Source organism: Pteropus medius, unplaced genomic scaffold (genome assembly GCF_902729225.1).
Source record: "Pteropus medius unplaced genomic scaffold, Ma_sr-lr_union100, whole genome shotgun sequence".
Classification (NCBI taxonomy): domain Eukaryota; kingdom Metazoa; phylum Chordata; class Mammalia; order Chiroptera; family Pteropodidae; genus Pteropus; species Pteropus medius.
Genome location: NW_024349803.1, coordinates 18,011,624 through 18,023,978, shown reverse-complemented (window position 1 = coordinate 18,023,978; position 12,355 = coordinate 18,011,624). Strand labels below are relative to the sequence as shown.

Genomic DNA, 12,355 nt, shown 5'->3' with positions numbered 1-12,355 from the left:
TGTGAGTGTGTGGACAGGGGCGTGTGCTGGGGGAGGGGGGAGCAGTGCTAGCTGGGGACAGACTTCTTCATTCCCGAGGGAGCGCCTTCCCTGGAGACCATCCAAAGAAGTAAAACCTTTGCCTGTGGAGAATTTGTTCTCCATAATGTCAAATATTTGTAAGTTCTCTTCCCCGCACTTCCAGGTCCCCCCCCCGCCCGCTGCACCCCCTCCACCCCGCAGCACGGACGTGGCTGGCTCTGGCTCGGGCTGGAAGCCAGAGCCTGTCGCGGAGCAGGTGAGCCCGGCCCGCCGCCTCGCGTCAGCATCCTACTGCAGCTTGCTCTCGTCTCGTCACTATGCCGGAATTCTCGTAAAATTTAAAAAAAAAAATTTTTTTTTTTCTTTGTGAAGAATGTTTCCCTAGAGAAATCCAACTGCTAATCCAGGTGACAGGAAAGAAAGGAAAATGAAAGATGGCACTCGGCCCCCAAACAGGTTTGGGACAAACTAAGGGGTGAGCTGCTGAACGGCGCTGCGGCTCGGATCCGCCAGCCACCCCGGAACCACCCGGCGCCAATGCAAGCCGGGGCTGCGAGGGGACCGGTGTGCCGCCTGGTGTTCCCCCAGTGGGGCCGTGGGGGCCTCGGGGTGTCTCTCTCACCAGCGGAGGGTCCCCTTGCAGCTATTTAGGGTCCCTGTCATCCACGAGAAGCTCTTCCTTTGAACATTCTGAGAGGTCAAGAGCCTGAGTCCGCTCGCATCCTAAGCCAGTGGCTACTAAGTAAACAGAAGGCATAAGTCTAGCCCCTTCTAGAAGGAAGACCCGGAAGCAGGGCCCCTGTGGGTTAGCTGGGGAGACCCTGCCACATAGTCGCCTCGCACCCCTTCTGCTTTTGCTGGCTACTGTTTACTCAAGATCCTACTCAAATGGCCTGAACTCAAAGGACAGAATCTCGACACCATTAAGGCGGGATTCGGGGTGGGCAGGGGCACCCACCTCTCTGGGAACACATTACTTTACAACCGACAAAGAAGAAAAGGGCATTTTTATACAGGGACCGCGGCATTGCAGAAGGCTGGCTCCCCCGTGGACGAGGGCATGCTCGCAGGCCCGCTGGGGCACGCGGTGTGGTTTATCCCGTGCCCTGCGACAGTTTTCTTTAGTTCTCATCCTCTCTTTACCTATCTACCTACTGCTCTCTTCCCCTTATTTATCTTTTTTTTTGGTCAAAGAGACACAGGCGCATAGCTGAAAAATGAGAAAGCACTGGAAGGTTTACGACGCGGAACAGTGGTCTCTGGCCTATCCCTTCACTAACCCCTCCGCCCCCCTGGTCTACCTCTTAGCCGCTTTTAATTCTTTCAGCTGTTTCTTCTGGCAGTTATTAAAAAATAGGTGTACACCCTCTGTCGATGTATCGATTTTAGAAATGACGTGTTGACTGTACGGGATAAGAGGGGATGCTGCTCAGCTCTGCCCCTTCCCGCATAGTTACGTCACTGTTTTCAGACCTTTACAGTCGTACACACGCAGCTCGACGTGGGCCAGGGAGCGTCACTACAGTACTTCCTTCCTTTCTGTCTTTGATTTTTCTTGTACTTGGGGTTCCCTTAGCTGTGAAGAATCTAAGTTAGTAACCTACATGCTCCCTTTACGGGGAGCTGTTTCAAGGAGTACGATCGACCGACATCTGCCAGCCGTTGGTCTTTAAATCCACCCAGTGTCCATGCCAACCACGCCATCCCATGGGGCACGGACCAGAGCAGAGGCATTTCGGCCCGACTCAGCACTCTCCAATGGACAAGCTTTGCCCGGGGCCTCCTGTCGGCCTGGCTGAGACTTTCTCAGAGCTGTACTGCGGTCCCAGGCTCTTCCTACCCGATCCTCCATCCTTCCCGCTCTCCCTTCACAGGTGTCAGACCTGCATCATCCCCGCCCACCCCTGCTCCCTCGCTCTCTGTTCTCCACAGGCCTTTCCCCCAATGAATCTCTGCGCATCTGATTCCACCATGGTGTTTGCTTCTTGCAAGACGCCGACTGACACGTGCTCAAAGAACTCGGCAGGGCTCTACCTGTGGGTGTTCTGAGGGTCGGTGTATCTGAAGTAGTACCAAGCCGAATCCACAAAGGTATCCATCGTGTCTGTCTCCCTCCTGGCTGCTCCCTTGCATCTAAGAAATAAATGAAATTCATCAATTGGTTTCTCTTTAAATATTAATGCAGTTTTCTACCAGCTTTTGAGAAAGCTACAGCAATTGGCGTGAATTTAAAATGTCACGAGAACAATGCCACATCATACAAAGACAATGCAGAGAAAGCTCTCTTTTTGTATCAGACTGTACGTGATGTTTTAAAGAAATTTACAAAATAAAAGTTTCAGTCTTCAGTAATTAAAAGCCTTATTTTCTACTTCTCTGCATTTAACCTGGTAGAAGATCCATCAAGAACAGGGCCAATGCCTCTTTTATGATGCTGAAGAGGCAAAACCGATATATGAAGAGAAGCTGAAACCCAAATGTGGTGAAATGTTGCTCTGAAAAATGAATTTGAGTTTCCTTTTCATCTCTACTCTAGGGTGAGGGGTCCACTGGGGTGACCTAGGAAGGTAAATCGTCTTGGAGGCCCAAAGGCGGTGGCGTGCTGGAGTCGACTCAAATCAGCTGTGACAAGTGGTGTCAAGCTGGCAGGCCTCGGCGGGGGTGTATATACCACAGAAAACACTACCACTCCGAAGCCCCCTCCGGAGAGCTGGTCAGTGCACACGTACAACACGCCGCTGCCCACGCACAGGTTCCTAATGGGGGAGAAGTGGGGCAGACAGACTTGCCGCTCAGGAAAGCGAATGCGGGAGGTTGTTGGTGTGCGAGGGGCGGAAATGAGAGGCGATCCTCACTCCGGGGCCGGAGACGCCTGGGGAGCACGAAGCTTCCGCAGGGGCCTGACCGCAGAACCAATTGTGAAGCAGATGCCTAGGGTGGTGGGCCTGCGGGGCTGAGAGAGCCTGGCGCCCAAAGCCACACCTTCTAGGAACCCACGAGAGGGGGCCCTTAGTCAAGAACCCACGAGAGGGGGCCCAGCTCCCGTGAGGGGCTCTCAGGGCCTGGGTCAGCAGCAGACGGGTCGAGTCAGCTATCAGCAGGGACCCTTTGTGGCAGTGAGAAGCCACAGCGGAACACAGCTGAGACTCGGGGCTCTTCCTTCTGAGGCACGGAAGTGGGACCAACCACCCCCGAGGCTACCTTCTTGGCAGCATGACTCCTTGGGGTTCTTGGAGGACAAGGAGGGGCATGAGGAGCCCCAAGAGGAAGTGATGAATCTTCTGCTAGTTTAGCTTGCAAGGACTTGAGTCTGTTTTTGAATTTTTAAATAAAAGGGTTGCATTTGTATCTTGCATCTGTGAAGCAGTCCATACCGGCTTTAGAAATGACACCAAAAGAAACGGGCTCTCCCCTCCTCCCACTTATTAAACAGATGTGGCTGAGCAGAGAGATGGGAGCCCCAGATCTGGGGGGGGGCTCTGAGACTCTTGGGGTCCTCCTGCATTTTAGTCAGGGGGCTCCTCCTAAAACAGTGTGGTCCCTGGGAGTAGGAGCTTTTCGGCCCCAGGGGCCTCCTGCTTGGGATCGCCTGGTGCTGCTCTGAGACACTGGTCTCAACAATACGCCCCTAAACTAAAGCCAGGTCTTTCTGTTTGGGGAGAAATCAACTAGAACGCAGATACTATTTGGGGAAATAATGGGAAGATAAAGGTTATTTCTTCTCCTTACCATCAGCGCACCCTTACGAGTCAGGAAGAAAATGCAGGACTCAGTTGAGGAAAGGAATCACATCTGGCTAACACCTGCCGTGCTGATCTTTTTCACAGTCACGTTGGACTTGAAGACAACGAGCACATTCTACTGCTGACACGGAAGACGCGAGATGGTAAGTGGGAGGGACAGATGGCGGTGATGGTGACGTTGCTATCGTTATGAGCTCCGACGGCAATAATACTATAAGACTGGGGACAGGCACTGAGCCAAAGGCTTCGAGGGCATTATTATCCCGTTTAATCCCCAGTAACCCTGGGGATTGTGAGGTAGACGTGACTCACGTCCCCATTCTGCACATGAGGAACTAGCGTTCGGAGGTTAAGAAATCTGCCCCAGGTCTCGGAGCTGAAGAGTAAGGGATCCACATCTGACTGTGCTGTCCGCTGGGCCGCACGGGCTCGGTGGCGCTCGGCCCGGTGCTCACTCCAACTGACCCGGGAGCGCTGACCAACGTCAAGTCCCGGGCCCCGCCCCCAGGAGTCTGTGGCCAGGCTGGGAATCCATAACCCACAAGCGCTGGACACTACCACTGTCCCCAGCAGGAAAGCCCTGTCGCCGTCACCGCTCACGAACCAAGAGGGTGCGCTGTGTCCCTCCTGGACGCCACGTTTCTCCCTCACAGTGGCCCGGAGCGTCCTACGTCCCCACCCACAAGCCCCGCCGCAAATCCCAAGGCTGCCTGTGCGAGGCTCGAGAGGGTTGCTGGAGAGTCCTCGGTCAGCTGGCGGTGACCCTTCCATTTGCTAGGTGACAGCTTGCTAGGTGCCACTGTGCGGGATGATTACGTGTGCTAACTTAGTCTTCTGAACGGCCCTTGGAGGGGATTATTTTAGTTCGTGGTAAGGGAATCAAAGCTCAGAGCAGTCAAATGACTTTCCCAAGGCCATACAGCTTGTTACCAGGCAAGGCCGGGACCTGAATCCATGATTGTCTGAATCCCCAGCCTCATACATGGTCACTTAATTATCAACCTCGTAACTCAGCTCTGTACTGGCAGAGGACTAAATTATTTTAAATCATCCTCGTCATGATCTATAAAGCAGGGGGAAAAAATGGCTTTTCCATAGAAAGAAGAAAAAAAATACTGGAGCTGGGTATCGGTTATTTCTTTGTGCAATCAGCTAGTATAGCCTCACAAAAATGACATTTGGGACATGCCAATGAACCGACAGAAAAAACATAATCCCGCTTCCAAAATGAGAAGAAAGAAAATACGGTACGCTTCAGTATATTAGAGAATGAACCCCCGGAGCACACTCGCTGTGGTAGCTTCTGCTCTGCTACTTGTGATAAAAATCTCCATTTTTACCACAGTCGCTGCATGAGAAAACTATAAGGCAAAGAGGAGGAAGCATCTTCTCTCGTCTCCAAGAAGCTCTCTGGAGCAGAAAATGGAAGACGGTGGCCTTTTTAGGAAGCTACGATAAAAACGTGTAGCTTTTCCATCAGTTGGATCGGATGCTTCTGGGAAAGATGTGACACGACACTGCTCTGACACCTGCCCAGAGAGCAGACGGCGCCCCTGGCAGGGGCTGGGCCCCAGACTCCAGCACCTTCTCGCAAAGGTCTCAAAAGACCCAGGGCATTCTTCCCGGCCTGGCGGGAGTCCGGGAAAAGGGAGCGGAGTTAGTGCCAGGCGGGAGGAGGGACAGGCACAGCTGGGAGACGTGGCGGTTCCTTACCTAGGGCAGGAGCAGTTCACCCACTCCGGAGCCGAGGCCAGCGGGGACCCTCCCTTGCCAGTGAAGGATGTGATGCTGGGCAAGGTCACGGGCAAGTCGTCCAGGGGCACAGGCACGGGGCCGCAGGCCGGGCAGTGGACCATGGGGATCGGCGTGCCCCAGTACCGCTGCCTCGAGATCAGCCAGTCCTTCAGTTTATCGCTCGTTACGTGCCCACCCACTCTGTTCCTCCGAGCTTTCTCAGTCACGGCTAGAAACGCATCCTGCCGGCTCAGACCTGTAAACTGAGACGGGAAGGACAGAGACCCCGGTTCGCCCCTCGTACGAACGAGCTAGCACCCCCGCCGCCACCGCGGGCTGCTGAATTCAGGTATGGCTCTGTGCAGGGCCTCGTCACGACTCCTGTGAGACCTACGTGCCTTTGCCTTCGTGGGCCCCTTCCTCCCTAAGAAAATATTAAAATTCTTTATTTTATGACTGTATTGAATAAAGACAAATACAGTTTCTGACCTTAAATGTTCACTTTTTTCTTCCGATTTTAAAAGAACTTGAAATCTTCTACGGGGCTCCTTAAAAGCATTGTGCTCTAGGCACTGTGTCCACTGGGTCATCTAACGGGTCAAGCGGCCCTGCTTCTGGGGCTCTCCTGAGTCCTGCCTCCAGAGGTGACCAAACATTAGCATTCAGCTGCCAGTAAAGAACTGCGTGATGTGTGTTTGTAACGACTACTCCTCTGTCAGGGAGAAAATATCCAGAAAAGAATAATTTGATATTACCCAAAAGCAGAAAGAATTCGGTCGAGCAGGGGAACGAACTGGGGCCACAGCCTGCAGAACCAGAACAACTCTCTTTGCATTCAAATGCTCCCCGTGTATAGACGGCAGGGCAGAACAGAGCAGAAAAGAGAAATTCTCTTTTTACCTTTTGCTTTTCAGAGAACGAGATTAACAGTAAGAACCGGGACCGGCACGGCTTGCCAGTAACCGGGATCGTGGGTGGCCTGGAATCGGACCAGTGAACATGGACAGCACAGCTGCCCTGTGCCGGCTTATGCTGGGCACTGGGGGGGGGGGCCCAAAGATAAACCTGATTCGCCACCATTCTAGCATGAGGCACAGGGAAAAGAAAGTACAGTTACGCTTATCAAAAGCAGCCCTTTTCATTAAGGGCCTGAAGTGTCTTCCGAAGGACAGAGGCATCTACCAAAGAAATACCTACACTCTGGGAGGGTTTGGGGGGGCGGGGCCATCTTTTGTGTCCCTCACTCCCACCGCCACATGTCATTGTGGTAAGAATGCTCGTGAGATCTCTTAAAAGTCGATCGTCTTCATGAGCCACTGTTTTTACATTGCGGAAGCTCATGAATGGAAGTTTTTACTATGGATGGAAGGGGTCGTTATTCTCTGGCAGAAGGGTCCCCAGATAAAGCTCCGCGACTGTGATGACCACACTATTCTAGGACTGGGCTCGACTTAGAGTTGATAAACATCTAGATCTTGAAAAAGAGTATTATTGGGTTTTCACGGATTAGAGACAAGGCTGCAAGAGTGTGGGGAACTGTGAAATGGCAGGTTGTAATTTGTAATTTGAAGCTACAGGAACATGTCTCATCAGACTCACATCAAAGGTCATGGATTTAGAAGTAAGTGCTTGGGCCCAGGCCACAGGGCACCAACCTCAGCAGAGCCGCTCAGCCTCTCCGTGCCATCTGGCAAAGTTTCAATGACTTCAGAGTAGGATAAGCCCAGGGTTTGTGCTACGAGGGTGTCCTCTGCGCTGGTGCAGGGAATTCCTGTTGAGAGAGGAAGAAACACAAAACGTCTCCTTTGCAAAAGCCCGGATCACGAACTGATTGACAGCACTGACACTCAGCCGTGGCTTCTTACAGGAGACTCTGTCTTTGTTAGTTAGAGACGTTATACAAGCACCTCGCGTTTACCCGGGGAAACCCACCACCCTAACACTACCAGTTTATTGCATCGGTGTTACTTCGTTTAGGCCTTTTTCCTTGGCTTCGTTGCTTTTTAAAAACAGTTGTGATTCTAAACTACACGATTTGGAGTTGCTTTTTATCACTGAAAGAGCAAATCACCAGTATCTGGGGAAGCTCCTTCTTTGAACTCCTCCGGCGACAGAGGACGGTGACGTTTCCCCCGAGACTCAGGGCTGACGCCTCCAGCATTTCGTAGCGCCCTGGAAGAACCCGCGCGGTCGGGAAGGCAAAGGCTGGCCGCTGTGTTCCTCCACGCTGCGCTTTGTTCCCAGGGGCAACGGTACGCTCTGCACAGACATTTATTTTTCAACCCACACATGCCCTTGAGGACGTGGGGGGTGGAGCATGAGTAAATCACGCACCCAGAGGACCCAGGCCTGCCGTTTCGGCTTCCGCCGGCCATACAAACCGGGCTTTCAGTTGTTGGTTGCGTAAGGCAGGCTTTCTCCTTGGCATTATTAACATTCTGGACTCTTTTTTTCAGTGTGTGTGTCGGGGGGGCGATACTCTGTGCATCGTAGGATGCTGAGCTGCATCCCTGGTCTCTACCCACAGCACTTCCCCGGTTGTGACGGACAAAAAGGTCTCTAAAATTGCCAGCTGCCCCCTGGTGGCCACATCGCCCCTGGGTGGGAACTCCTGCTGCCGGGCCAACTGTGGAAACTGCTGCCACCCTCGTGGCCCCGACACGTCTCGTGGCAACTGAGAGAGACAAAACTAAGGGTGATGGACAAGATGTTTCAGTCAAATTTCCGTGAACAGCCCCTCTGGAACACTGCCCTAAAAGGCTGATTTAACGTTCGGGAGACGCGCTCTAAAGCTCCGTGGGATGACGGAAGGTTCGGTGCTGTTCCAGCTGAGGTTATTGACAGAAAGCACCTAATGAAGCAGAGAAACGTTCACGGTGGACTTGAAGATTGCTGACGGGTGAGGACAAACAGCCAGCGATAAATATTACCAAAAAGTGTTCACTGTTGAGAACGAGAAAGAGCCATTTATACATTCCAAAGGTGGACGGCTCGTCGTAACGAGGAGTAATATTCAAACGCAGACACTGTGACCCAGAACTGATCTGACCACAGAGAGAACACTCTGGGTCACGGTGCTGGTCACCCGGGGCTCAGGGGGACGTCAGCCGTGTGTCACGCCGGGCTGTGAAGAGCAAACACACCGCCTGACCTTTGTTTATTCCTGTTTTCACCTCCTGGGGCGAGAAGTTAAGCAATAACTAGCAAGACGTTAATTATGTAACTGTGGGACATCGGGACAACAGGAAAAATGATTTGCCATGCACACTTGAAAAATCAAAATTTCTTCCCTTCAGAACTCTCAATATTGTGTCAGTACTCTGACTCAAAATACTAAAAGAAAAAAAAAACACACACATCAACGAGAGCTTCCTTTCCTGTTTATCTTGGCCAGCTGTATTAATGAATTCTACTAATTAAAAATGCACAAGAGTAGTAGAAGGAATTATTTGCTTTAAGCAACACCCTTTCTAGGTTTAAATTGCCAGAAGAGAATGACTCGACCGGCTTAATATATTTTTCTGTGTTGGTGTTTCTTCAAATCACTTTGTCAAAAACGGATCCGAGAATTGTAAGGGAAAACATGATCTTGATAAGAAACGCTATTTCTCATGGGTGCTAGAAGACGGAGCGTGGAAATAACTTTCTCTGCAGGGCGCTGGTACTTTAAAGACAGGCCGGAATCTACAGCAGGAACGCTGAAGAGAGAGGCGGGGCCCACCCCGAGGGCAGAGGACGTGGCTGTCTTCGGCTGTCATCCCTGGGTTCGGCCCCAGACTTCCTGTTAGGTGACAATCGCTCAGAACTCTCACGAATGAGTAACGCTGCCAAGGATATCCGACATACAGTTCTAAATACGCCTTCAGTTCTACTGCTGTTTCACGATCCTTTTCTTGAATAGCTCAAGTTCACCTCCTCCACAGAGTCTTCACCAACAGCCCGGCCTACATGGATCATCTGAGCGCTGAACCCCCATCTCAGCAGCTGCTGTTGGTTCTACGAGCTCTGAAACAGGGTTTTCAGCTGAGCTGTACCATTCTCCACATCAGAGGTACAAGCCTCACCAACTGGCTCTGCTGGCAAGATCCGCAGGCCAGACATCTTTTACTATTCTCAAAAAGCAATGAGCGAGGTGTGATATACTTCATGTTTTCAAAATGTAGATCTGAAATAAGAGACGATTAAACAAAGGGGCATTCATTTAAGAGGCATTCATTTAAGATCGTGGCATCAGCATCATGGCACCTTTCACTTGACAGCAACGGGCTAGAATTCTGATTTTAAGCCTGCTAAATACATCTTCCTGATCGCATTTTAAGAGCTACTCACCTATTTTTGAATCCAGAGAGCCCTCAAAGTCAGCTTTGGCCAAGATAATGACAGGAACCTCCTGCTGGGTGAGCATGTTCACAGCCCTCACGGGGGTGAGGCAATCTGAAAATGAGAAGAACGAACTGTGGACGCCCGTCAGCTGGGGCCACCCGAATCTCAGAGGAGTCAGGTGAGAAAAATAAGCATTGGAACTTCTGTGTTTTGTGCTAATTGGTAAAGAATTTGTTCTTTGAAGGTATTAATAGATAATTCACACCAGTGGACAATCAAAAGATTAAACAAATACACAAAACCGTTCACCCATGTTAATCACGAAAAGAAATGAAAACAGCATTTTTACTTTCCAGATGGTGGAGAAAAAAGACATTCCCATGCCACCCACCCCCCTTTCCTTTTGAAAAATACCTCAAAATACAGAAGAAGGAGCAACAAAGAAATTTATCCATGGTAAACCTAGGAGATTTCTGAAATTCCAAACAAAGGACGGAGCACTGGATAATTGCAGAACAAAGACAGAGGGAAATCCTGGGGTGGCAGATGTGCAGCAGAGGCCTACAGCGTGACTGGGTCAGATCTGAGCAGGACAGAGGGCCCCAGGAAGCATCCTCAGGATAAAAAGGGGATCGATACATGATCTGACAAGTCGGAGTGTGTAGTAAACTGTACTGAGAGGAATTTTAAAGAGCTTCTGGGGGGCTGTGGGAAGACTTTGCCAGAAATTCAAAGAACATGAAGCAATGAAAAAAAAAAAATGAGGACATCGCGAACTTCAAGAAAAATCAAAAGTTATGTGAAAAAGAGGAAAATGTAATCACAGTCTACTTGGCTTAGTTGTGAACAATGTGGTCATAATAAAATACTTAATTGGGAACTATCCAGTGTGTCATCTTAAAGGAAGCTTGTTAAGATGACCACGGCCAGGACACAAGCCAGACCTAGGTGAATCTTCACTAAAATATCTGTAGAACCGGAAGCATGAAGACAGATAAAGTCCCAAAGGAATCAGAGAGGAGAGGACGAACTCAATTAGCGGGTTCGCTTGAGCTCACTGTAACACGAGCATTTAATAAGTTATAATCTGTGAACTCTTAACTGTTTACGCTTGCCATGTTGTAAGACTTTAAGTAATTATCTAAAATATGGGGTTTTACAAACCTCAAAGTTAAAATAAGCCTAGGAAATAGGATTTATTTTTCGAGGAGGTAAAGACGGGCTCCGTAGGCATCTACACCAGGTCTGGTCTTCCTTCACCTTGCGTGTGGGGAAGACAGACGCGATGGGGTACGGTGGGGACAGAGTGAAACGCAACCCACACGGGTCTCCGCAGCTGAGGTCCAGCCAGCACCCACGGGACCATGGCCGGGGGGCACCTGCTGCCTGAGCTGCCTAAGGGTTGACACTTCTCAAAGTGGAGACCCATGTTTTTCTTTTTTAATTTATTTTTTAAATTTATTTTTTTCAATTACAGCTGACAGCAAACATTCATTTATATTAGTTTCGGGTGTACAGCATAGTGGCGAGATGGATATATAATTTACAAAGCGATCCCCCCGTAAGTCTAACACTCACCCAGCACTATACACAGTTATTACACGGTATTATTGACTATATCCCGTGCTGTACTTTACATCCCCGTGACTAGTTTGTAACTGCCAATTTGTACTTCTTAATCCCTTCATTTTTTTGCTTATTCCAGGTCATCTGAGCACAGAAGCTTTTCCCTCCACATGATGACTATTAACATGCGCTAAAGGGATGCTAGTAGAAACAGTTTATTTAAAGAACAATTACCTACAGGACTCTGTTCCTCACCCTTTCGTCCCACCCCCATGCTGATACTACAGAGAGAGGAGAAACAGAACAATGAGTCATTAATTAGTCAACGCTCTGGGGCTTCCAGAGAGATGAGGTTCCAGTTCTCCCATGTGTCAATAAAAATGGGGTTCTAAGTTACCCTGCAGGTGACCTCATTTACCCTTTTGGCAAAAAATCCATTGTGTAGACTACTAGTGACTCAGAGCTGAAATGCGTGGTCCCAAAGCCCCAGGGTTTGAATATTTTCATATTAGGAATGTCAGAAAAGACTCCAGGAAAAGACCGAACCGCTTCTAGAAACTCTGACGCTGTTTTTCTCTTGATGCTTTTTATGGTTTCTAGTTCCTACGAGCCGGGCTTACATAACATGACGGAAGTCAGAGGCGGTCAGCTGAGAAAGGAGGCAACGTCGGAGGTTCCGGAACACTCGAATTCAACAACCCCACAGGGAAGGACCTTACTTTTTTGCTCTCTTAAAGGAATCTGGGCCAAATTATGGGATGCTGAGCAAAAAACCGTAGATTTAGTCAATAACATCAGCCACTCAGTCGGCCAAGCCAGAAATCAGAATGTTGCCTCTGCCTTTGCCGCCGTCCACAGAGTTTTCAGAGCTGTTCCTGCCCCTCCATCTGACGACCCCTGGTCTGCGGTTTACACCATCTCTCATCTTACCTAGTGGGGTGCACGGGTCCTCCTGCCCCCACCTCTGC

General features: G+C 50.1%; 1 protein-coding gene across 5 annotated transcripts in view; it reads right to left on the bottom strand.

The window, feature by feature from the left end:
- LARS2 (leucyl-tRNA synthetase 2, mitochondrial) overlaps nt 1-12,355 on the bottom strand; it is a 127,620-nt gene that overhangs the window by 32,182 nt on the left and 83,083 nt on the right. For all 5 annotated transcript variants that reach the window (XM_039837534.1, XM_039837536.1, XM_039837535.1 and 2 more), the window contains 4 exons: nt 9,828-9,932; nt 7,154-7,269; nt 5,478-5,761; nt 2,056-2,154 (listed from right to left, as the gene is read on the bottom strand). In XM_039837534.1, the coding sequence (XP_039693468.1) occupies nt 2,056-2,154; nt 5,478-5,761; nt 7,154-7,269; nt 9,828-9,932 (604 nt within the window). The remainder of the gene's footprint in view (nt 1-2,055; nt 2,155-5,477; nt 5,762-7,153; nt 7,270-9,827; nt 9,933-12,355) is intronic.